The 23,893-nt window shown below is 56.1% G+C and overlaps 2 protein-coding genes across 2 annotated transcripts; one reads left to right on the plus strand and one right to left on the minus strand.

The window, feature by feature from the left end:
- Positions 1–588: 588 nt before the first annotated feature.
- LOC139314527 (solute carrier family 52, riboflavin transporter, member 2-like) lies at positions 589–7,114 on the minus strand. Its single transcript, XM_070940200.1, has 5 exons — positions 7,065–7,114; positions 5,795–5,936; positions 4,310–5,174; positions 2,736–2,859; positions 589–1,988 (listed from the first exon to the last, which is right to left on the minus strand). Exons 2-5 carry the CDS (start codon positions 5,925–5,927, stop codon positions 1,776–1,778), a joined length of 1,335 nt encoding a protein of 444 aa, XP_070796301.1. The 5' UTR covers positions 5,928–5,936; positions 7,065–7,114; the 3' UTR covers positions 589–1,775.
- Positions 7,115–8,384: 1,270 nt separating this feature from the next.
- FBXL6 (F-box and leucine rich repeat protein 6) lies at positions 8,385–14,055 on the plus strand. Its single transcript, XM_070940196.1, is given in 11 exon segments — positions 8,385–8,474; positions 8,476–8,586; positions 8,588–8,703; positions 8,789–8,947; positions 9,024–9,087; positions 9,178–9,309; positions 9,432–9,539; positions 10,276–10,389; positions 10,530–10,761; positions 11,989–12,238; positions 13,616–14,055. Coding segments are annotated over 11 exon segments (1,545 nt in total). The 3' UTR covers positions 13,785–14,055.
- Positions 14,056–23,893: the final 9,838 nt, after the last annotated feature.

Raw genomic sequence — 23,893 nt, forward strand, 5'->3', positions numbered from 1 at the left:
GTTGACAGTGCCAAAGGCCAAGAAGGGAGGCCGAATCCTGCAGAAGGAAAGGAACGGAACAGAACAGAATAGAAATCAAATCTGGAAGGGAGCTTGGAGGTCTTCTAGTCCAGCCCCCTGCTCAAGCAGGAGAACTTGTATTATTTCAGGCAAATGGCTGCCCAGTCTCTTCTTAAAAACCTCCAGTGATGGAGCACCCACAACTTCTGGTGGCAAGCTGTTCCACTGGTTAATTATTCTCATTGTTAGGAAGTTTCTCCTTAGTTCCAGGTTGCTTCTCTCCTTGATGAAGTTTCCATCCGTTGCTTCTTCTCCTGCCCTCGGGTGCTTTGGAGAATCGGTGGAGCCCCTCTTCTTTGGGGCAGCCTCTGAGAGAAGGCAAACTGCGGGTTCTGGGCTCAGCTGAGCTCCTCCAGGGCTTCTGGGATCTGGGTGTGTGTGTGTTGGGGGGGTTTCCAGAAACAGGACCACTCAGGTAGCCGAGGAGGGCCAGTTTCCCCACCTCCCCCCACTGGCAAAGGACGGGGGCACAGTTGCCCTCTCCAGAACAATCTTTGCTTTTAATTATAAAGTTTAATTCTGTCCCAATATATATACAAACAAGATTTAAAAAGGTACAAAAATATACGTAGAGGAAACAAATACGTAGGAAAATCATTTTTTAAAAGGCAAAGGCTCCAAAGGGAGCTCTGGGGCAGCCCCAACCACTCCCTGGATCCAGAGCTCTTTGGGGGGGGAGGGGGGGAGATGGGGAAGCAAAGAGCAACCTGGCCTTGCGATACACATGGGGTGCCCGGGGGGGGGGCAGGCGGAGTCTGTGAAACTCTCTCGCTCACAGGCACTACCTAGTCCTCAATTCACCAACGGTCACTAAATGAAGTTCCAACAAACCTACTTGCGGGGGGCTTATAACCCAGATTCGAAAGTCCGAGGGCAAGGATCCTGGCGGTCAGTGAGTGCAGCCTAGGTGCCTGGCAAGGGGGCTCTTTTACAGGGAGTCCTGGACTTAGTGACCACCTGAAGTTACAAGGGGCCGTTTCCCTTGCAGCCTCCCTTTGGTCACGTGATCCAAATTTAGACCCTTGGTAACTGACTCAGATTTATGATGGTTTCCAGTAAAACCATTGGCTGGCTTAATGCCTACAACGATTCGCTTAACAACGGCCACAAAACAAGTGATGACTGGGTGGGTCAGGGACTGACCCTCTTTCCAACCGTCACGTGTTACAAGATGGTGGGGAGGCTCCATGACGGTCGTAACTCGAGGATCACCTACGCTCCACCCAGAAGCACCAGCCTTTCCCAGCATCGGCAACAGGCAAACGTCACCCAAGTGCTGAGCAGGACTCCCAAGGCTCCTCTTCTCCCTTGGGGGGCTGGCAGCCTCCCCAAGAGTTCGGGGCAGCGGATGGTCCCTCCCTGGGCAAATCTGCCTTCCTGGGAAGGCCTCCCTCGCTGCTGCCAAGCTTTGGGGTGGGGGGAGGGGGTGGAGAGGGAGCAGACCCCTGGAAGGCACCAATCCTGATGGTGCTGGGAACTCCTGGGGCAGCCAGGAAGGGGCCCAGCTTAGCATGAGGTAGCTCAGTGCAAGAGCCGCGGAAGGGCCCAGAAACCCGGAGAAGCTCTGGATCACCTGCGATGCTCCATCCAGAAAGGGGGCACACGTCCCGAGAGGGATGCCGAGGGGCCCCTCCGCCCAGCGCCGGAGCCAACCGTCCTCGGAGGCAGAGCTGCGGGGTGCAGAGGCCACCGCTGGGGTCTCCGTCTGGCCCCAGTCACGCCCTGCAGTTGTCCACGCAGTCCTGTCCACTCTTGAAGAGCCGGTAGACGCTGGTGGGGGGGAACATGACCAAAGCCCCCAGCAGGGAGCCCGCCTGGATGACGGCCCCGCACCAGAGCAGGGCTGCGTGGCCGGCCTCGTGCAGCAGGCTGCTGATGGCCACTTTCACGTAGGCGAAGAGGCCGGAGAAGAAGGTCCAGGCCAGCACCTGGGTGGAGAGAAGAGAGGGCCGACTTTAAACACGCTCCAGACAAGCACCTGTCCCTCATCTGACAGACAGACGTTCACAGGCAGAGAGAGCGGCGGAAGCTTGGAGCCCACCTCCAGCGGAGGCTCCGTCCTCAAGTCAGTGAGATAAACCCTCGACTATCATTCAACAGGAATGAATGAATTATTTACCCATTAAATCTGTTTGCTGCCCATCTCACCACAAGAAATAGAAAGTAATTAAAAACTAAAAGTTAAATGTAAAAGAAAACACAAACAAAGACTGGGGCAGATTTTGTGGGTCTTTTTCTGCCATCAGTAAAGGGATGGGGGGGGCTGTTGGGGGTCATTTCTGGAGGAGAGGGGGGGGTCTCTTGATTCCCGGGGAGAGCCAGGAACGAGTCTCCCTTCAGCAACAGAGGCTCTTGGGGAGCATGGCCCAGCCTCCCTTACAGGGTTGTTGTTGGCATAACACAGGAAGGAGGATCCTCCGGAATGGCAGGAACCCAGGAGCTTTAGGGCTGCCTTCATCTTCACGACGTCTCTGCAAGGGAGGCCAGCTGGTTCTGCGGCAGCTTCAGGGCCGAAGGGGGGGCTGGGGGTGGGAAGGGGCCCTGCTTTGGATGCCACTTTGCCCAAATGGCTCCCCCCTTGCTGGAAAAGGAGGAATCGGAGGGGAAAGGCCTGGGGGTGCCAGGAGGAAGACCACATAGCTGTTCCCCCCCCATCCTTCATGCACCCCACTCACCACAAGAGCGACCCCCACGTGGCTGCCCTGCAGTGGGGGGCAGGGGCTGAGGGCCGCCAGCACCATCAGGTAGCCCCCAAAGACGCATCCGGCAGCCGAGATGGCGCTCAGCACCAGGGATGACCTGGAAGAGGGAGAGAGAAGGATGGTCGGGGAGGGGTCTGCACCTTGCCCAGGCACACTCCCCCCACCAAAATAAGCTGTGGGCTGACCCTCCCAGGGAGACCAAGAGGCGATGGCCGAGGGGGTTTGACAAGGGAACCCCCCCTCCCACTGCCTTGTCCTCCCCTTGCTGCTTCCTCCCCCAAGAGACCCCCAAGTGCTGGAGGCCTTGGCTGAAGCCCCCCCAACCCCCGTCCCTGCTTGCATCCAGCACAATCCTAGACAGCTTTGCACAAAACACCCAACAACTGAAGCCCATCCCTTTGGGTCTGCTGGGAGTCCAAGCCCCCCCCCCCCAAATCCTAATCCGTGTGTGTTGTTTTGTGTGTCTGTTGGGGGAACTGCCTCTGGGCTCAACATCCTCCAGAGGTGCAAGGCGGCTCCAAAACCGGCCTGAGGGCCAGGGAAGCAATTGATCCACTTATTTAGCATGTGGCAATATCATACACGGACTCGACATATATGCTAACCTTTCACCTACATTAAAAACACGGTAAAATACGAGTATTAAGAAGACGGGTCTTCAGAGGCCAGCGCTTGGCTCATCTGACCAGGGAACCACAGCATCGGTCATGAGAAAGGAATCAGATTCTGGTCCAGGAAGTGACCTTTGCGTGAAAGAGAGGGGCAAACGGGACGGGGTAGCCCCCCCCCTCCAGGGCCGGGCAGAAGCCCCCCGAGAAGCCCTCTGGATCAAGGGCAGGGTGGAGAACTCCCTAAAATGGCTCCATAAGGTTCAAGGAGAAGCAGCTGCACCCAGGAAAACTCACTGACCGCAGTCAAGTTTCCCAGGTGGGCATGAACACCTGAGCTTCCCCAGACTCAGGTGGAAATGCCGGAGAAAGAAGAGGATTCTGGGAGTTGAAGTCCATGCATCTTAAACTCGGCAGGGCTGAGAAACCCGGGAGGGATCCTCCTGTCAGCCCAGAGATGGCAGGGCAGGTAGGTGGACATCGCTACAGGTAGTCCTCGACTTACAACCATTTGTTTAGTGGCCATTTGAAGTTACAACGGCACTGAAAAAAGTGGACTTAGGATCTCTTTCCACCCTTACGACCCTTTCAGCATCTCCACAGGATCAAAATTCGGAGGCCTGGCAATGGACAAACATCTAGGATGGACGCAGCATCCCCTTCTGTGGCCTTCTGACCAAGTCAGTGAGGAAGCCAGCTTCGCTTAACAACTCTGGCCAGAGAGAGATCATAAAATGGGGCAAAATTCACTTAACAACTGTCTCACTTAGCAACAGAAATTCTGGACTCAACTGTGGGCGTAAGTCAAGGACTCCCTGTATCCCCCACCACACCCGGCTCTCAGGTTCCCACCGGACCCACCTGTACCCGCCACCAATGCCTCACAGGGGCTGAGCCAGGAAGCCCCCTCCCCAACCCTGCGGCCCTTCAAGCACTTACCGACACAGGAGGAACATGGCAACGAAGCAGGCGACGGGGTTGGCGATATTGCCGAAGACCACCGAGAGATGGTAGGCGGTGTTGCCGTAGGGCAGGCAGGAGTAGGTCTGCACCGAGGGCAGCACCCCGTTGGTCAGGGCGTTGGAGACCCCCAGGAGGCCCAGCAGGTAGATGTTCCTGCCTGTCCAGAAGGTCAGCGGAGAGGCCGAGTCCCTGTTGGGGGGGCCCTCGGCGGTGCCGCCATGCAAGGCCGTGTCGCTGTCGTCACGCAATGGGAAGGCCTCCTCCGTGTCCGTCCTCTCCTCGGGAGGGGCCCTCTCTTCCGGGGTGTCCCGGCGGCTGTGCCAGAGGACCAGGGCCAGGAAGGCCAGCGCAGAGACCACCAGCAGGGCCACCAGCAGCCAGAAGTAGGTGCTGGCGGAGAAGTTTTCCTGCAGGTAGCGTGGCTGTGAGGCGTTCCCCCGGGTGTCGTTGAGGCACTCCAGCTGCCCCACGCCCTGCCCCAGAGCCAGCATGCAGGGCAGGAGGGCGCTCAGCCCCTGGCCGATGAAGAAGGTCCGGATGAAGAGCGGGGGGAACTGGTACATGAAGGGCAGGAAGGAGACGTTGGAGGTGCAGCAGGCCAGGGCAAGCAGGAAGGCCAGGACCAAGAACGCCACGCTGCAAAGCTCCCCGGCCACCACGGCGGTGCGGTCCCACAAGAGGGCGAGGAGAAGCGCCGTGGCCGTGGCCAAGGCCTGGATGGCATGGATCAGCCACTGCTCCTTCAGTCTCTTGGGGGCGAAGCGGTGGATCAGGGCCACGCTCACCGGGCCGATGTTCCCCAGGGCGATGAGGACGGAGAGGTAGGCGGGCAGATTCCAGCCTGCAGAAAGAGAAGGGGCAACGGTGCCAACCCAGGTGCCCGGCCGTTTCTCACCAAGGGTGGCTCTGCCTGTCTGGAAGCCGGGTGCCCCAGTTCTGCTGGCTGGGGGATTCTGGGAGTTGAAGTGCGTAAGTCTTAAAAGACCCAGATCGTGGGGGCAATAAACTGACTTTGTATAAAATATACAAAAGTATGAAGGCTATTGCTTAATGCATTGTAAGCCGCCCTGAGTCTCCGGAGAAGGGCGGCATATAAATCAAATTAAAAAAAAAAAATTGCCAAGGTTGGACACTCCTTGTATAGGGACTACTCCTTGAGTAGTTGGGTTGGACTAGAAGACCTCCAAGATCCCTTCCAGCTGTTTGTTCTGTACTCTTTCTATATTTGTCTATAGTCTACATTCCATTCCATTCCATTCTTCATTGTCGTCTCCTAAATAGGCCTCCCAGTTCCCCCCAGCAAAGCCTCTCCTCCCCCCCTGCCCCCACCCCAGCTACCTCCCTTCCCTGGCAGACCCCTCCCCCCCTGCTTCTCTGGATGGCAGCCAGGCAGCTTTCCCCCTCCCCCCAGTGCCCCCTGCCAGGCAAACAGGCTCTTCCCCCTGGGAGCCCCTCACTCACTTTCCGGCAGCCTCTTCACCACCACCGGCAGCTCCACCCACAGGGAGTTGACGGAGACCCAGGAGCCCATCCCAAAGAGGGCCACCAGCACGTGGGGAAGGATGGCCGGGCTGCGCAGGGAGGTCGACGACATCTTGAGGGCCTGCGGAGGGAGAAAGCCCCCAAACACCACACTTGATCTCCAGCTGCCGAGCACGCAGGGCCAGTGAACGCCCACCCCCCCAAGCCCATTGACCCCACTGTCTTCAACTCAAAGTCTATGGGGCAGGACCAGAAGTTGCTTTCCTGAGGCCAGGGGTCTCCAACAGTGGCGACTTAAAAGATTTGTGGACTTCAGCTCCCAGAATTCCCCAGGCAGCCATGCCTGGCTAGGGAATTCTGGGAGTTAAAGTCCACAAGTCTTACAGCTACCACGTTTGGAGAGCGCGGTGTTAGGCAGCCCCTCCTGAAAGCCCCTGCAAGTCCTCCTCAGAGAACAGCCCCATGTTGTGGGGGGAGATGCGGAGGGCGCTGCTGAAGCCCCTCCCCACAAGCCTCAGTTTGGAGACTGGAATTAGGACTCTATCATGTGGCACCAGGAGATATTAAGGGACAAAAAACGGCTCTTTCCTCCATGCCCAAATGGGCAGATAAAGGAGAATACGTGAAGTCGTATTTCTACCTTTGTGCCTGCAGGCTTCAGGCCTGCCACAAATCCTTCTGGGGGAAATTGGCTTCCAGGTCTGACACAGGGTGGAAATGAGGGGTCCTCGGTGCTCTCCGAGTTTGGTGGCTTTCTGGCAGACGTTTCATTACCCAACTAGGTAGCATCATCAGTGCTAGAAGGTGCAAACTACCTTCCAGCACGGATGAGGTTACCTGCATGTCTGCCAGAAAACCACCAAACTCTGAGAGTTTGCATTTACTCTGGTGCTGACAGAGAGTGCTGTCTTTCCTCTCATCAGGGGCAGTTTGGCCACGTCCGCCGTTTGTTGAACCTGCACCCCCTTTTCTAAAGGGGCAGACACGGAAGGCAGTGGGGCCTCGTGGGTGAACTGGGGCAGGAGGGTGAGCAGCCCTCCAGCTGTCCTGGCTCTGAGTAAGAGCTCCAGAGGAGGAGGAGGAGGAGGAAGGCCTGGCGTGACTCAGACAGCCTGTGGGGAGAGAGGCAAGGAGGGGCCTCTGATGGGGGAGGGGAGACACGGAGGTAGAGAGGCTCTGGGAGCCCTGGGGCCAGGCAGGAGCAGAGACATAAGGGGGGGGGGGAAAGGGGAGGAGGGACCCCTCTTACCCAGCCTGGAGGCCAATCCTCTTTCTGAAGTCAGTCAGTCGGTTGGAATTCCAGGGCAGGAAGTGGGCATGGGCATGCCCAGGCAGCTTTGGAGAAGGAAAATGCCAGGTGTTATTTTCTGCCAAAGACATCCTGCAGCCTGCCCCCTGCCCCCCCCCCCCCCAAGCCTCGTGCCAGGCTGGTCTTCTGCTTAGTCTCCTAAGGAGATCAGAGCGATGCCTCCCACGGCTCATGCCGCCTGGGCACCAAAGGCTGAACCCACAGCCTGCATCCCTTCCACGCGACTCCTATCGTTCGGGAGTTTGGAAAGACCTTCGGAGGTCAGGGCAGCCAACCCAGGCCCTCTGGCCTCCTCGTTGCCCGTTCTGGGTGGTGGGAGGGTCCGCTCAGCGTCTGACAAAATGCTGATCGGTGGGGAAACTGTCTCAGCAACCGTTCGGGAGCCCTTTCCACGCCCACCGAGCCTTGGGGCTGGCGGCTGCTCTTCCAAGGGCAAACCAGGGCGGGCCCTGCTTAGCTCCCGTCCCGAGCCCGAAGATCATCCCGCAGCCTGCGGAGCCCGGCAGTGCTGGGCGGCCCCGGGCGCCAGCTGAGCTCCGGAAGGGGCCGCCTTCTCCCCCTCCCCATCTTCCCCCCGAGGAGTCAGGGATCGCGGCCCCAGGCTCGCCCCGCGCGGAGGCATCTGGAGGCTGAGCCGGTGCTGGGCTGCCCTTCCTTTCGCCGGCCGCCCAGCCTCCCTGCAGATCTCCCGTCCGTCCATCCCGCCCTTCCCGCTCTCTCGCCTCGGAGCCCCGGGCCAAATTCCACAGGGATCGCCCCGCCCGGCTCTCCCGCGATGCCCGGGGAAGGGAGGGAGGGGAGGGGAGGGGAGGGGGCGGCTATTCCAGCTACGTTTCCTGCCCCCCCTGCCCCCCCCCGGCCAGCCTCCTCCGAAGAGACCCCCGCCCACCGCCGCCATTTGGGAGGAAGCCCCCTCCTCTGCCCCGGACCCCTCCGGCCCTCCCCCTTTCTCCGGGGGCCCCGGAATGTCCCCCTGCCCGCTTACCTGCCCAGCCGGGGAGCCAACGGGGGGCCGGAGAGCGGGCTCGGGGCTCAGCATCGCCCTTTATGCGGCTCCTCCCTCGCCCCGCCTCCGCCTCCTCCTCCCCGCGGGCCCCGCCCCTGCGCCCCCCCCGAGCCTGCAGCGTTGGGCGCAGTCTACCGCTGGAGCTCGGGGCCCCGCCCTTCCCGGCCTCCCCCGCGCGCCTCCCTCCCCCCTCCCTCCCGGCGGCCCCCGCGCGCCCCCCCCCCCCGCGCCGGGCATCGTGGTGGGGCGGGGCCATGCGGCGCAGAGGCTGCCCGGCGGCCGCCGGCAAGAGGAGGAGGGGGCGAGGGGGGCGGGGGCGCCGCGGGGGTGAGGCGGGGGCGTCCCCCGCGCTTCGTGGTGCACGAGACGGAGGAGGCGGCGCTGCTGCTCGTGCCCGCCGAGGGCGACGGGGCCGCGCGTGGGCCGCGCAAGAGGCGGCGCGTGGCCGAGGCGGGCGGGGGGCCCCGGGGCGGGCGGGGGCGAGTGGGGGTCGCGGCTGCCGGCGGAGCTGCTGGTGCGGGTGCTGGGGCTGGCGGCGGCGTCGGAGGGGGGCGCGGTGCCCTTGCTCTGCCGGTGAGCGCCCGGGGGGGGCGAGGGTGGGGGGAGGGGGGCTGGCACCCGGGACCCCCCCCGCCTGACCCCCCCTCCCTCCCCCCAGGGCGGCCTGCGTGTGCCGGCTGTGGTACCGGGCGGCGGCGGCGCCGGTGCTGTGGCAGAGGGTGGCGGTGGGGCGCTGCTGGGCGGCCCCGGGGCAGAAGTGGGTCCCTGCGCAGCAGAAGGCGGCCCTGGGCACCCTGCAGTGGCTGGCGGCCCACAGGTGAGGACCAGGACGCCCCTCCCCCACCCCACCTCCCCTCCCCAGACCCCTCCCCACCACCTTCTGTGCCCCGCAGGTTCTCCCTCCTGCGCCACTTCGCGCTCGGCCACTGGAAGAGCCTGGTCCCGGCCATGCTGCAGGTGAGCCTCTGGGCCGGTGGGTTCCTGCCGTCCTCCTGGGAGGGGGTCGAGGGAGCTGACCCCCCCCTCCCTCCCTGCCTGTCTTTGCAGGCTCTGGCCGCCTCCAGCCCACACCTGGCCACCCTGCGCCTCAACCACTGCAGTGGGGTGACCGCCGAGCCCCTTTGCCTGCTGGCCAAGTCTTGCCCACGACTGGTGAGCCTCAACCTGCAGGGTTCCCAGGTGAGCCTTCGCCGAGGATGGGGGTCCCCGGGCCCTGCCAGCCCTGGCCTGCTTGGGGGGGGGCTCTTCTGGAGGACGGAGGGGATGACTGGCAGCTCTTGGGCCGTTTTCTGCATCTCCAGGTGGACCCTTGGACGGTCACCAGCTTCCTGGAAACGGCAGGCGCCCGGATGGAGCAGCTCTTCCTGACCTACAGCAGCCGCATGAGTGCCATTTTTGCTCTTCTGGTGGTAAGCAGACCAGGCGACCCGTGAAGGCCGGCCCTGACTCCCCGGACGGAGGAGCCCCTTCCTCCAGGGGGACCCGGCCTGACGATGGGTGGTCTCGGCCAGCTGGCCAAGAGCGCAGCTGCCGGCTATTGGTGGGGGTGACCGAGGGGACCCCTTGGCAGCCCAGCCCCCCGGGGGTCCCGGAAGGAGCTGCAGCTGCTGCAGTCGGTGGCATCTCTGTGGACGGCATCGACTCCTGGCCAGTTTTAGCTTCCAGTCGGGGGTTTTGCAGCTAGTCCTCTTCTTACAATGATGTGTTTAGTGGCTGTTTAAAGTTAGAACAGCGCTGAAAAAGGGACCTTATGATCCCTGTGATCAAAATTAAAACCCTTGTCAGCTGACTCATATTTATGAGCATTGCAGTGTCATGGGATCATTTTTTGCAACCTTCTGAGGTGCAAAGGCAATGGGGAAGCCAGATTCACTTAACGACTATGTTACTAACGTAACAACTGCAGCAATTCACTCATTCCAAGGGAGACTCCTGCGCCGCACTGTTCATCAAGAGAGAAACTTTGGGAGTTCTAGTTGCATGCGCCCAGCAACGCACAGAGAGGCCAGGCCGGGGGCAGCAGGCAGTTGCTGGCTTGTGTTGGGTACAGCCCTCCGGGGAGCCCCTCCTGCGCCGGGGACGTCTGGAGCTGACCCAACCTGTTCATCTGCCTCTGGTTGCCCCCCCCCCCCCCAAATCCCCCAGGGTGGCTGCTGCCCGGACCTGCGGCTGCTGGAGGTGAATGCCGAAATCAAGCAGAGCACCCAGCACTTCCAGCTGCCCATTGAACAGCTCCAGGCTGCCTGCCCACAGCTGCAGGTGCGTGGGGGTCCCTCTTGCCCCCTCCCCAAGTCAGAGTGTGACTTCCTGGCTGCTGGGGGGAGGGGGGCTGTTCAAGGAGAGGAGCCGGTGTCCCGTGGCCGGTCAGTAGCTGGTCTGTCCACTCCTGCCGCCCACAGGTGCTGCGACTGCTCAACATCACCTACTACCCAAAGCAACTCCCCGCCTCGGCCCCCCCGTCCCCGGGCTTCCCGCAGCTGGAGGAGCTGTGCCTGGCCACCACGGCCTTCTCCTACGTGGACAACCACATGCTGTGGCGGATTCTGAGCACCTCCAGCCGGCTCCGTGTCCTCGACCTGCGTGGCTGTGTCCGTGTGACGCCCAAAGGGCTGGAGCAGCTGACCTGCCCAGGTGGGTGCAGAGGAGGGATCTGCCCTGTTCCCAGCCAACCAGTTAGCCCCCTCCCCAAGCCTCCAGCCCCACACCTTGGTGGATCTGGCCCCTGTAGGCTGCAGATTTCTCCAGAAGCGCCAGGAGGAAAGACAAGGAGCAACGGACGGAAACTACAGGAGTGTTCTGGGCGCGGTTTGCCCCGGCCTCCTCCTTGCAGGGCTGAGCGAAGGTCACCCAGCTGGCATTGAGCCTGGCAGGACTAGAGCTCCTGGGTTCTAGCCTGATTCTCTACCTCCGCACCAAACGGGCGGCATGAATGGCATCACTGAAGCCCACCCACCCAAGGGGAAGGGTCTTTCTCTCCCCTCTCCTTCAGTGCCTGGCTGCAGGGGCCTTTAACGTCCCTGGGGAGGAAGAAGGACGGAGGATTTGGGGCCAAAACTTTGCTACCAGAAGCTTTTAACTCTGGCTCTTCGGAGGGTGGATGGGTCGAAGTTTATGAGATCAGGGAGACTTTCACCCCCTGTGACTCTCAGCCCCCTGCAGTGGAGGAACTGATCTGATACGAGGGAAGGTTAGGGGCCTGGAGGCTAAAACATACAAAAAAGGGTTGCAGGAACTGGGTATGGCCAGTCTAGAGAAAAGAAGGAGGGGAGGGAGCATGATAGCAGTTTTCCAGTATTTGAGGGGCTCCCCCAAAGAAGAAGGGGGTCAACGTATTTAGCAAAGCACCTGCAGGCAGGACAAGAAACAATGGATGGAAATTAATTGAGAGAAGCAACCTGGAATTAAGCAGAAACTTCCTAAGTGTTCACGAATTAAGTGAGGACAATTAACCAGTGGAACTGCTTGCCAGCAGAAGTTGTGGGTGCTCCATCACTGGAGCTCTTTAAGAAGAGGCTGGACAGCCATTTCTCCCAAATTCTATAGGGTCTCCTGCTTGAGCAGGGGTTGGACTAGAAGACCTCCAAGGTCCCTTCCAGCCTGTGCATCTTCCGTGCCGGAGGCTGACTGGCACTTTCTGGCTCTTTAGCAAATGGTCCCATCAGGAGCAGCTGGATATTCCTGGGTTCTTGTGTGGAGTGGCTGGAGCACCCGGTTATCGGCTCCTTGTGCCCCCAGGAGGATGGTGACCGGGTGGGGCAGGCCTGCTCAAGACCCACTCCCGAGGGACCCCTTCTGCCTCCCGAGGGAAGGGGCTCTGGGTGTCCTTGTCCCTACTGACCTCCGAAGCGTTTTCTGCAGATCTGGAGCAGCTCTACCTGGGCCTGCACTACAGCGACAGCAACCTCTCACGGCCTCTGGAAGGCAGCCCCCTCCTCACCTGGAAGTGGCGGCACAGCCTGCGGGAACTGGACCTGACCAGCCAGAGCTTCAGCCAGGAAGACCTGGAGCAGGCCATGGCCGCCTTCACTCAGGGAGGGGGTGAGGGAGGGGCACCGCTGCTGCGCTCCCTCAGCCTCACCGGGACCAAGATTGCCCTTCGGACCGTCAGGTGAGCCTGGCAGTGCCCGCCGAGGGGCCACCCTCCCTCTTTCCTTGCTGCTTCCACCTGGAGTGCCAAGAAACAAGGGAGGAGAGAGAGACCCACGGGGGCATCTGGAGATCCTTCCGCCTGGGCATTGGGGGCATCACGCCAGTCGTGCCCTCCAGAAATCAGCATGGCCAAGAAGCCAGCTTTGCAAGAAGCCCAGGTGACCTGTGCCTTCAGGGGCTTGGCTATGGGGAGGCCGGCTGGTTGGGGGAAGCTAATCTGAGGCTTGGAGGCCCTGGCCGTCTTAGAGAGGCCGATATCACTGGACGTTTTTAAGAGGAATCTAGACCTGGGTGTCAAACTCAAAGCCTGCAGGCTGATTCTGGTCCAGGGGCCGCCCTGGAAACAGTGAAGGACCAGCCTGCAGAGCCTCTGCCAGCAAAAATGGGCTCCCAATCTCCAGTTTCAGCTGGGAAATGGAGCGGCCCTTCCAGGCTCTGTTTTCTCCGGCAGAGGGTTGCAGGAGGCTGTCCCAGCCGAAAACTGAGATTGGGAGCCCATTTTTGCTGGCAGAGCACTCCGGCCACCACAGGAGCCCCCAACACGAGTGGTGTCAAGCTGGCCACGCCCCCCTGCCCCCCCCCCTTGGGGTCAAACACCACCCTGATGCGGCCCTCAATGAAATCAAGTTTAACAGCCCTGATCTAGACAGTCACTTGTCTGACATGGTACAACTAGGTTCTCCTGCTTCAGAAGGGGGCTGGACTAGAAGACCTCGAAGGTCCCTTCCGGCTCATTCTAGTCTACTCTGTTTGGATGGAGGAGGGGGCTCTACAATGCCTAGAGACCAGGACAGGCATCTCTGGCGACCTTCCGACCGGTGAACTTCGACTCCCACAATTCATGAGCCAGCTCTGCTGCAACCTGGCCAGAGTCCCCCCCACCCCACCCCCCGGCTACAGAGGCCTTTTGCAAGGTGGAAAAGAATTTGGGCAGCCCTTGAATTACAACGGTTTGTTTAGTGACCGTTTGAAGTTATAGCGGCACTGAAAAAAAGCATTTTTCCCACTTAACAACCATTGTAGCTGCCTCGTGGTCCCCTGATCGAAATGCAGATGCTTAGTAACTGACTCATATTTATGACGGTTGCAGTGTCCCCCCCTTTTGTGACCTTCTGACAAGCAAAACCAGTTGGGGAAGCCAGATTGACATAACAACCGTCTTACTAACTTAATAACTGCCGTGATTTGATTAAGAACTTTGGCAAGAAAGGTTGAAAAATGGGGCAGAACTCACTTAACAACTGTCTCAGCAACAGAATTTGTGGTTGTAAGTCGAGGACTGTAACCCTGTAATGGCCCTAACGGGAATTCCCCCTCCTCTTCCTCCTCACACAAGGGCCCTGATTGCCAGCTGCCCTGCCCTCAGCTACCTCAACCTCTCGTCCTGCCGCCAGTTGCCCCGGGGCACCAAGAAGGTCTACCGGAGTCCGGATGAAATCCGCCAGTGTTTGCAGCAGCTCTCAACCACCTCGGAGGACCCAGAGACCCCCGGGGGCCCAATTTAAGAGCTGCGCCTCCTGGACTCTGGGGCAGCACAAACCTCCTTTCCAAAGTTGCCAAGTTGGGCACCCCCACACACAGACACCCCGTTTTCCAGGATGGCTGATCCTCTACCCCGAATTTGAAGGTGCCGTCCTCCGTCCAAAGTGGGGCCCCCCCACAGTATCAGGAAAACAAATACTGAAGCACCTTTACTGTTGACTCTTGCTTTTGTACGTATTTCTCTTTTCTAACGTTTGTAGATTCAAGTTTGTAGATAAAAGGATTTTTCTGTAATTGGTGCAGCATTTCTTCTTCGGCTGGGCCTGGTGCCGAAATTCTACCCTCTCCCTGCCCCCCTTATTCCAATCCTGGAGTTTTGTTCACTCTTCTTGCCCCCCCTCCCCCACTTCTTCAGTGGGGGCCAGAGAGAGAGAGAGGGACTGACCAGGACTCTCTTATCTCTGAGATAAACCAGTGGACAGAAACTGGATTTAACTCCAATTCAGCTGGCTGTGAATGTTTTCTCACAAAGGCACTTCAAGCTGTTCACATTTAAAAAGGGGGGGAGGGAATCTCATAGGTTTTATCTTGATTTCAACTCATCTTCCTGTTCTTTCCGTTTGTACTTTGTTTATTCATTTAAGAACATTTATATGGCCACCCGCTCACTTTCAATGACTCTGGGGGGATTTACAAATTTAAAACCTCAATATACAAACTCAACAAAAAAAGCCCCCACCACCCCCCCATCCCATTTCTCCACTCTGAGCAAGTTTGAAAATGGCCCTCCCTGTTGGCAGATTCCATGGCAGAGCTCGGAGCAGACCGTGGTTTAAGGCAGGGGTCTCCAAGCTTGGCAATTTTAAGACTGGCCAACTCCAGAGGAACCCGTGGGGGTTGTTGGGGTGCTGCTCCAAGGGCTCTGTAGAAAATGCGGGGTGACTTTGGCTTGCCGTGATGTGTGAGCTCAGTTAGCCCCGGCAATCGGTGTTCAAGCCCCTGTGCGAACCCAGGCGTAGGTTTTAAGTGTGGCTGGACTCCTGTTTCAGGCAGACCAAGAAACTTGATAAAGGAGAAGATTTGTAGCTCGGGGCCTTGTTGCTCTCTGAGCTTTTTTAGGTTTATTTGGATTTATATACCGCCCTTCCCCCGAAGGACTCAGGGCGGTGAACAGCCAGAGATAAAACACATACAATACAAAATCTAAAAACAATTTAAAACATATTAAACAAATTTGGCCCATACTAATTTAAAACACCCCTTTTTTTAAAAGCAAATTAAAAAATTAAATTAAAAAGATTTAGGCCAGCCCAGCTTGTTGGAATAAAAAAGTCTTGAGGGCACGGTGGAAAGTGTGTAAATCCGGGATCCTCCGTATCTCCGGGGGGAACTCGTTCCAAAGGGCAGGTGCCCCCACAGAGAAGGCTCTCCCCCTGGGGGCCGCTGGTCAACACTGTTTGACCGATGGCACCCCAAGGAGCCCCTCTCTGTGGGAGCGTACTGGCCGGTGAGAGGCTACCGGTGGCAGAAGGCGGTCTCGTAACTACCCAGGTCCTGAGCCATGGAGCGCTCTAAAGGTGGTAACCAACACCTTGAAGCGCACCCGGAAGACCACCGGGAGCCAGTGCAGCTCGCGCAGGAGGGGGGGGTCACATGGGAGCGCCATGTCGCTCCCATTACCACCCGCGCGGCCACATTCTGGACCAGTTGGAGCCTCCGGGTGCTCCTCAAGGGGAGCCCCATGTAGAGAGCATTACAGCTTGGCTTTTTTCTTGCAGACGTTTCATGACCCTAACTAGGGAACATCATCAGTGTTGGGGGGGAGTGTGTAACCAGGTTCACTGATGACGTTATCTAGTTGGGTGATGAACCAGCTGCAAGAAAGTGACCAAGCTCAGAGACCCCCCAAGGTGGGGGGAATTGAGACAATAAACCCAAACATGCTTAACGTTCATTTATTTATTTATTTTTGTTATTTGATTTATATACCGCCCTACTCCCGAAGGACTCAGGGCGGTGAACAGCCACAAGATAAAACACATAAATACAAAATTTAAAAGCAAAATAAAACTGAATTAAACAATTTGGCCGAAGACAGATTTAAAACACCCCACTAATTTAAAACAGATTAAAATTTGCATTTGAAAAAGGGAAAAAATTAGGCCAGGCCCGCCTGATGGAATAAAAAGGTCTTGAGGGCACGGTGGAAGGTGCGTAGATCCGGGATCCTCCGTATCTCCGGGGGGAGCTCATTCCAGATAGTAGGTGCCCCCACAGAGAAGGCTCTCCCCTGGGGGCTGCCAGCCGACATTCAATTAGCCCTATTTAAACCATGAAGACGCTAGGAGAGGCCGTGTGGGGTAGCGCTTCCTCTTCCCCCCCCTGAGCTTTCCTGGGTGGGAGAACGAGGGAGAGGATTATAAATACGAAGCTGCCCTGAGCCTCGGTTGAGCTTTCTTGACGTCAAGAGTCACATGTGGCCCCCTCCGTCCTCCCCCTCCTCTGCCCCATCCAGCTCACTCTGGGCCCTTCCCCGCCCTCTCAGCAATGCCCCCTCCCTTTCAGGCAGACCCCGTGTCCACAACCACACCCTGATTTGCCCCAAGGAAGAAGGGCAGCGAGCAGCAGGCGGGTGTGTGTGTGTGGGGGTGTCTCCTCGTGTGTGACCCCTGGTGGCCCCCGTTCCTTTTTTTCTATGTTCAGTTTTATTTTATTCAAAGATTAAAATACAAAATTCAAAAGAACATTGAAACAGAGGCAACATTCAAAAGTGAATTAAAAACAAAAATTAAAAATATGGAAAGATGCGATTATTGGGAAAATTCCCAGTGAAAAAGCTAAGGAAACATTTCATGATGAAGAACCAAAGGGGGGTATTTGACCCAGGAGTCAGAGAGGAGGGTCGGGGGTGATTTGTGGTAAATAAGAAACCACATACTTTAGACTTTCTGCGAGGAAACGACGATAACAGACGGTTAAAAGAACACTTTGAACTTTAACTTTGCTGTTCTTTAACCTGCTAACTATTTTTTCTTTCATATCAATTGGGTCAAATGCAGGTAGTTCTCAGCTAAAAAGGTAAAAGGTAAAGGTTCCCCTTGCACTAACACATGTGTGCTAGTCGTTCCCAACTCTAGGGGGCGGTGCTCATCTCCGTTTCAAAGCCAAAGAGCCAGCGCTGTCCGAAGACGTCTCCGTGGTCATGTGGCCGGCATGACTCAACGCCAGAGGCGCACGGAACGCTGTTCCCTTCCCACCAAAGGTGGTCCCTATTTTTCTACTGGCATTTTTTACCTACTTTCGAACTGCTAGGTTGGCAGAAGCTGGGACAAGTCACGGGAGCTCACCCCATTAGGCGGCACTAGGGATTCGAACCGCTGAACTGCCGACCTTTCGATTGACAAGCTTAGTTCCTTAGTTCTCAACTTGCAACCATTCATTTAGTGACTGAGGTTACTACACCAGTGAAAAAAGGGACTTATGACCAGTTTTCGTACTTAATGACTGTTGCAGCCTTCCCATGGTCGTGTGATCAAAATTCACACCCTTGGCAATGCCAGTTGCAGGGTCCTTGGGGGTTGCCACCTGATCCCCTTTTGGGACCTTCTGATAAACAAACTCAACGGGGAAACAGTTTGACTAATTTAAGAACCCCAGCGATTCACTGAACAACAGTGGCAAGAATGGTGGTAAAATGGGGCAAAACTCACTTAACAACTGTCTCGCTTAACAACAGACGTTTTGGGCTCAATTGGGATCAGAAGTCAAGGACTACTTGAAGATGTACAAACTTTCAGACCTGCTTGCCAGGGCCAGGCTATTGTGGCAATAGATCTGTCAGGGTCCCACGGGGGGGGTATTTTTGTCCCATGGTGGCCCCCGTTCCTGAGGGTCAGAGGCTGCAGGGTCCGGTTGCCATGAAGGTGGCATTCTGTTGCTCCCCGTTGCCAGGCTGGCGGCTGCTGCGCCCAGCTGAACCCAAGAGAGACAGGCAGTGGGTGGCCTTTGGTGCCAGCCAAGTGCCCGAGAGACACTGCTGAGCCTCTGTTGGCGCAAAGGCTGCCCTCGTGCTCTCTGCAGCTCCCCCAGGGGCCATTCGCAGCTGCCAGAGAGGGGGCAGAGCAGACCCCCTGCCCATGCCGCTGAGCCTCTGCTGGGTCTTCCAGATCAGAGGAAAAGGAGGCCTAGTACTTTATCCTGCTTTTGTTTGGGAGGTGGGGGGGATGGTTACCAGGGTAGCTTCAGGGCAGTGTCAAGCTGCTGGGTGGGCTTTCCTGGGGTGTGACAAGGGGCTCAGGGTCCCCCCACCCTTCTCCCCAAGGGCTACCCCTTATCCTGCTGATCTGAGGGAGTGGGGGTCCTTTCCTTGCCAGGTGTTGCCCCTCCCTCTCTGCTCACGTCTTCCTTCCTTCCTTCTTTTTCTCTTTTCCTTCTTTCCTCCCTTTCCTTTCCTTTTTTTCCTTCCTTCTCCTCCCTCCCTCCCTCCCTTCTTTCCTTTTTTCTTTTCCTTCTTTCCTCCCTTCCCCTTTCTTCCTTCCTTCTCCTCCCTCCCTCCTTCCTTCTCTTTTCTCTTTTCCTGCTTTTGTTCCTTCCCCTTCCCTTCCTCCCTCCCTTTCTTCCTTCCTTCCTTCCCAGAACCCCTGGGAGGATGCTTCTGAAGTCCATTCTGAGGGGCCCCCTGGCCCTCTGGTATTGTGGCTTTGTCAATTCGGAGGAATACCTGCACCAGCAACTCCAGGAAAACAAATACTTCCCCTTCCAGGTGCAGCAGCCCAAAGGTACGGAGTTTTCCGGGGGGGGGGGCAGAATGGGGGTTGGGGAAGGGCCCCCGAGCCTCTCCAGGTCCTGCATACAGCCTGTGGTGGAGAAGGGCTCGGCTGGGCAACCAGGCACAGATTTGGAGGGGGGGGGTTGATGGATACACCTGGATGGAGCCTCAGGGGCCGGTGCAATTGGCCCGTAAGGAGGACTGTGAGAAACAAGGTGTCCGCTCGTTTTTACACTGAAGAACGCACAGAAACAAATCTTAGAATGTGATGGTCGCAGGCCTTCAGTGCCAAACAGGACAGTCAAGGAATCTCAAACGACAGGGAGTCCTCGGCTTACGACCACAATAGAGCCCAGCATTTCTGTTGCTAAGCGAGACAATTGTTAAACGAGTTTTGTTCCATTTTACGACCTTTCTTGCTATAGTTGTTCTTCTTGCCACAGAAGGAAGGCGCATTCAGTGTGTCCACCGCCTTGAGTCATTCATAGAAACGATAAAGGCGTAACATCATAAATCAACCAACCAGCCTCTGAAGGGTTTATCAGAAATGCAGGCAAAGCGTTTATTCCGCAGTGTTTGGGGCCCAATGTTACGCAACACTTTTAAGGAAATGAGGGGGGGGCCCGGAGAGGCTTTCAGGGCCACAGTCACCTCTTCTACACCCTGAGCCTTCGGCCCCACTGCCTGGGCACTTGTGGGGTGGAAAGGTGGCATCTCTGGGAGGGCAAAGTTGAAAAGCAACTGGCCCAAAGCCCCAGAACAGCTGGTCTGCAACTGGACCCAAATTCAGGTTTAGAAATGAGGAGAATCAAGGAGAGACTGCGCAGTACAGGCAAGTCCTCGACTTATGACCCCAACCGAGCCCAATGTTTCTGCTGCTAAGCAAGACACTGGTTAAGTGAATTTTGCCCCATTTTATGACCTTTCTTGCCACAGTTGTTCAGTGAATCAGTCGTTAAGTTAGTCTCATGGTTGTTAAGTGAATCTGGCTTCCCCACTGACTTGGCTCATCAGAAGGTCGCAAAAGGGGATCACGTGACCCCAGGGACACTGCAACCGTCATAAGTATGAGTCAGTTGCCAAGCATCTGAATGTTGATCCCGTGGCCCTGGGGAGGCTGCAACGGCTGTAAGTGTAAAATATGGTCATAAGTCCCTTTTTCCAGTGCCATTGTAAGTTGAGGACTACCTGTAGAGTAAATCTATTGGGCTAAGGTTGGAAAAACCGGTATGGGAGTCCTTATATAGAAGGCGGTAAAATGGTTTTCAACCCATTGGGTAAGTCTGGAGTTCGATGCCTATGGAGACCCTCAGTCACGCAGGTCAGGGGTCTCCAATCCCCGGTCCACAGTGCCCGTACTGGCTGTGGCCGGTTGAGAACTGCTTCCCCCAGGTGGGTGACCGCATGTGGCAAACCCATCCCCACTCCTCCCCCCTGCTGCCCCCACCTCCACAGAGCCAGGGAGGTTGGGGACCACTGACCCAGGTCCTGGTTGCCCCAAAGGTGCTTTCCCCAAAAGACAACTGGACTTTCTTGGGGGGGGGGGGGTTTCTTTGAAAACGTTTCACTTCTCCTCCAAGAAGCTTCTTCAATTCTCAAAGTTCAGCTTTCAAAGTTGAGTTCAGCTGCTTGGCTGGGAAGTGAAATGTTTCCAAGGAGACCAGCGAGAAAGTCCAGCTGCCTTTGGGAAAAGCACCTCTGGCTTACAGCTCAGGGCCTCAGGTGAATCCAGAAAATGGGCTCATTTAGTAACCGAGTGCAGCTGCTCCTGCAGCTGGTTGTGGTTTGGAGAAAGAAAGCAGCCAGGAGATCCCACCGTTTGGTGCTGGCACAGGTGAGCTCCTCCAGATGGAGAAATCCGCCAGTGTTTGCAGCAGCTCTCAACCACCTCGGAGGACCCAGAGACCCCCGGGGGCCCAATTTAAGAGCTGCGCCTCCTGGACTCTGGGGCAGCACAAACCTCCTTTCCAAAGTTGCCAAGTTGGGCACCCCCACACACAGACACCCCGTTTTCCAGGATGGCTGATCCTCTACCCCGAATTTGAAGGTGCCGTCCTCCGTCCAAAGTGGGGCCCCCCCACAGTATCAGGAAAACAAATACTGAAGCACCTTTACTGTTGACTCTTGCTTTTGTACGTATTTCTCTTTTCTAACGTTTGTAGATTCAAGTTTGTAGATAAAAGGATTTTTCTGTAATTGGTGCAGCATTTCTTCTTCGGCTGGGCCTGGTGCCGAAATTCTACCCTCTCCCTGCCCCCCTTATTCCAATCCTGGAGTTTTGTTCACTCTTCTTGCCCCCCCTCCCCCACTTCTTCACTGGGGGCCAGAGAGAGAGAGAGGGACTGACCAGGACTCTCTTATCTCTGAGATAAACCAGTGGACAGAAACTGGATTTAACTCCAATTCAGCTGGCTGTGAATGTTTTCTCACAAAGGCACTTCAAGCTGTTCACATTTAAAAAGGGGGGGAGGGAATCTCATAGGTTTTATCTTGATTTCAACTCATCTTCCTGTTCTTTCCGTTTGTACTTTGTTTATTCATTTAAGAACATTTATATGGCCACCCGCTCACTTTCAATGACTCGGGGGGGATTTACAAATTTAAAACCTCAATATACAAACTCAACAAAAAAAGCCCCCACCACCCCCCCATCCCATTTCTCCACTCTGAGCAAGTTTGAAAATGGCCCTCCCTGTTGGCAGATTCCATGGCAGAGCTCGGAGCAGACCGTGGTTTAAGGCAGGGGTCTCCAAGCTTGGCAATTTTAAGACTGGCCAACTCCAGAGGAACCCGTGGGGGTTGTTGGGGTGCTGCTCCAAGGGCTCTTTAGAAAATGCGGGGTGACTTTGGCTTGCCGTGATGTGTGAGCTCAGTTAGCCCCGGCAATCGGTGTTCAAGCCCCTGTGCGAACCCAGGCGTAGGTTTTAAGTGTGGCTGGACTCCTGTTTCAGGCAGACCAAGAAACTTGATAAAGGAGAAGATTTGTAGCTCGGGGCCTTGTTGCTCTCTGAGCTTTTTTAGGTTTATTTGGATTTATATACCGCCCTTCCCCCGAAGGACTCAGGGCGGTGAACAGCCAGAGATAAAACACATACAATACAAAATCTAAAAACAATTTAAAACATATTAAACAAATTTGGCCCATACTAATTTAAAACACCCCTTTTTTTAAAAGCAAATTAAAAAATTAAATTAAAAAGATTTAGGCCAGCCCAGCTTGTTGGAATAAAAAAGTCTTGAGGGCACGGTGGAAAGTGTGTAAATCCGGGATCCTCCGTATCTCCGGGGGGAACTCGTTCCAAAGGGCAGGTGCCCCCACAGAGAAGGCTCTCCCCCTGGGGGCCGCTGGTCAACACTGTTTGACCGATGGCACCCCAAGGAGCCCCTCTCTGTGGGAGCGTACTGGCCGGTGAGAGGCTACCGGTGGCAGAAGGCGGTCTCGTAACTACCCAGGTCCTGAGCCATGGAGCGCTCTAAAGGTGGTAACCAACACCTTGAAGCGCACCCGGAAGACCACCGGGAGCCAGTGCAGCTCGCGCAGGAGGGGGGGGTCACATGGGAGCGCCATGTCGCTCCCATTACCACCCGCGCGGCCACATTCTGGACCAGTTGGAGCCTCCGGGTGCTCCTCAAGGGGAGCCCCATGTAGAGAGCATTACAGCTTGGCTTTTTTCTTGCAGACGTTTCATGACCCTAACTAGGGAACATCATCAGTGTTGGGGGGGAGTGTGTAACCAGGTTCACTGATGACGTTATCTAGTTGGGTGATGAACCAGCTGCAAGAAAGTGACCAAGCTCAGAGACCCCCCAAGGTGGGGGGAATTGAGACAATAAACCCAAACATGCTTAACGTTCATTTATTTATTTATTTTTGTTATTTGATTTATATACCGCCCTACTCCCGAAGGACTCAGGGCGGTGAACAGCCACAAGATAAAACACATAAATACAAAATTTAAAAGCAAAATAAAACTGAATTAAACAATTTGGCCGAAGACAGATTTAAAACACCCCACTAATTTAAAACAGATTAAAATTTGCATTTGAAAAAGGGAAAAAATTAGGCCAGGCCCGCCTGATGGAATAAAAAGGTCTTGAGGGCACGGTGGAAGGTGCGTAGATCCGGGATCCTCCGTATCTCCGGGGGGAGCTCATTCCAGATAGTAGGTGCCCCCACAGAGAAGGCTCTCCCCTGGGGGCTGCCAGCCGACATTCAATTAGCCCTATTTAAACCATGAAGACGCTAGGAGAGGCCGTGTGGGGTAGCGCTTCCTCTTCCCCCCCCCGAGCTTTCCTGGGTGGGAGAACGAGGGAGAGGATTATAAATACGAAGCTGCCCTGAGCCTCGGTTGAGCTTTCTTGACGTCAAGAGTCACATGTGGCCCCCTCCGTCCTCCCCCTCCTCTGCCCCATCCAGCTCACTCTGGGCCCTTCCCCGCCCTCTCAGCAATGCCCCCTCCCTTTCAGGCAGACCCCGTGTCCACAACCACACCCTGATTTGCCCCAAGGAAGAAGGGCAGCGAGCAGCAGGCGGGTGTGTGTGTGTGGGGGTGTCTCCTCGTGTGTGACCCCTGGTGGCCCCCGTTCCTTTTTTTCTATGTTCAGTTTTATTTTATTCAAAGATTAAAATACAAAATTCAAAAGAACATTGAAACAGAGGCAACATTCAAAAGTGAATTAAAAACAAAAATTAAAAATATGGAAAGATGCGATTATTGGGAAAATTCCCAGTGAAAAAGCTAAGGAAACATTTCATGATGAAGAACCAAAGGGGGGTATTTGACCCAGGAGTCAGAGAGGAGGGTCGGGGGTGATTTGTGGTAAATAAGAAACCACATACTTTAGACTTTCTGCGAGGAAACGACGATAACAGACGGTTAAAAGAACACTTTGAACTTTAACTTTGCTGTTCTTTAACCTGCTAACTATTTTTTCTTTCATATCAATTGGGTCAAATGCAGGTAGTTCTCAGCTAAAAAGGTAAAAGGTAAAGGTTCCCCTCGCACTAACACATGTGTGCTAGTCGTTCCCAACTCTAGGGGGCGGTGCTCATCTCCGTTTCAAAGCCAAAGAGCCAGCGCTGTCCGAAGATGTCTCCATAGTCATGTGGCCGGCATGACTCAACGCCAGAGGCGCACGGAACACTGTTCCCTTCCCACCAAAGGTGGTCCCTATTTTTCTACTGGCATTTTTTACCTACTTTCGAACTGCTAGGTTGGCAGAAGCTGGGACAAGTCACGGGAGCTCACCCCATTAGGCGGCACTAGGGATTCGAACCGCTGAACTGCCGACCTTTCGATTGACAAGCTTAGTTCCTTAGTTCTCAACTTGCAACCATTCATTTAGTGACTGAGGTTACTACAC

Source organism: Pituophis catenifer, unplaced genomic scaffold (assembly GCF_029215685.1).
Source record: "Pituophis catenifer annectens isolate HBS135680 unplaced genomic scaffold, rPitCat1.0.hap2 SCAF_3, whole genome shotgun sequence".
NCBI lineage: Eukaryota > Metazoa > Chordata > Lepidosauria > Squamata > Colubridae > Pituophis > Pituophis catenifer.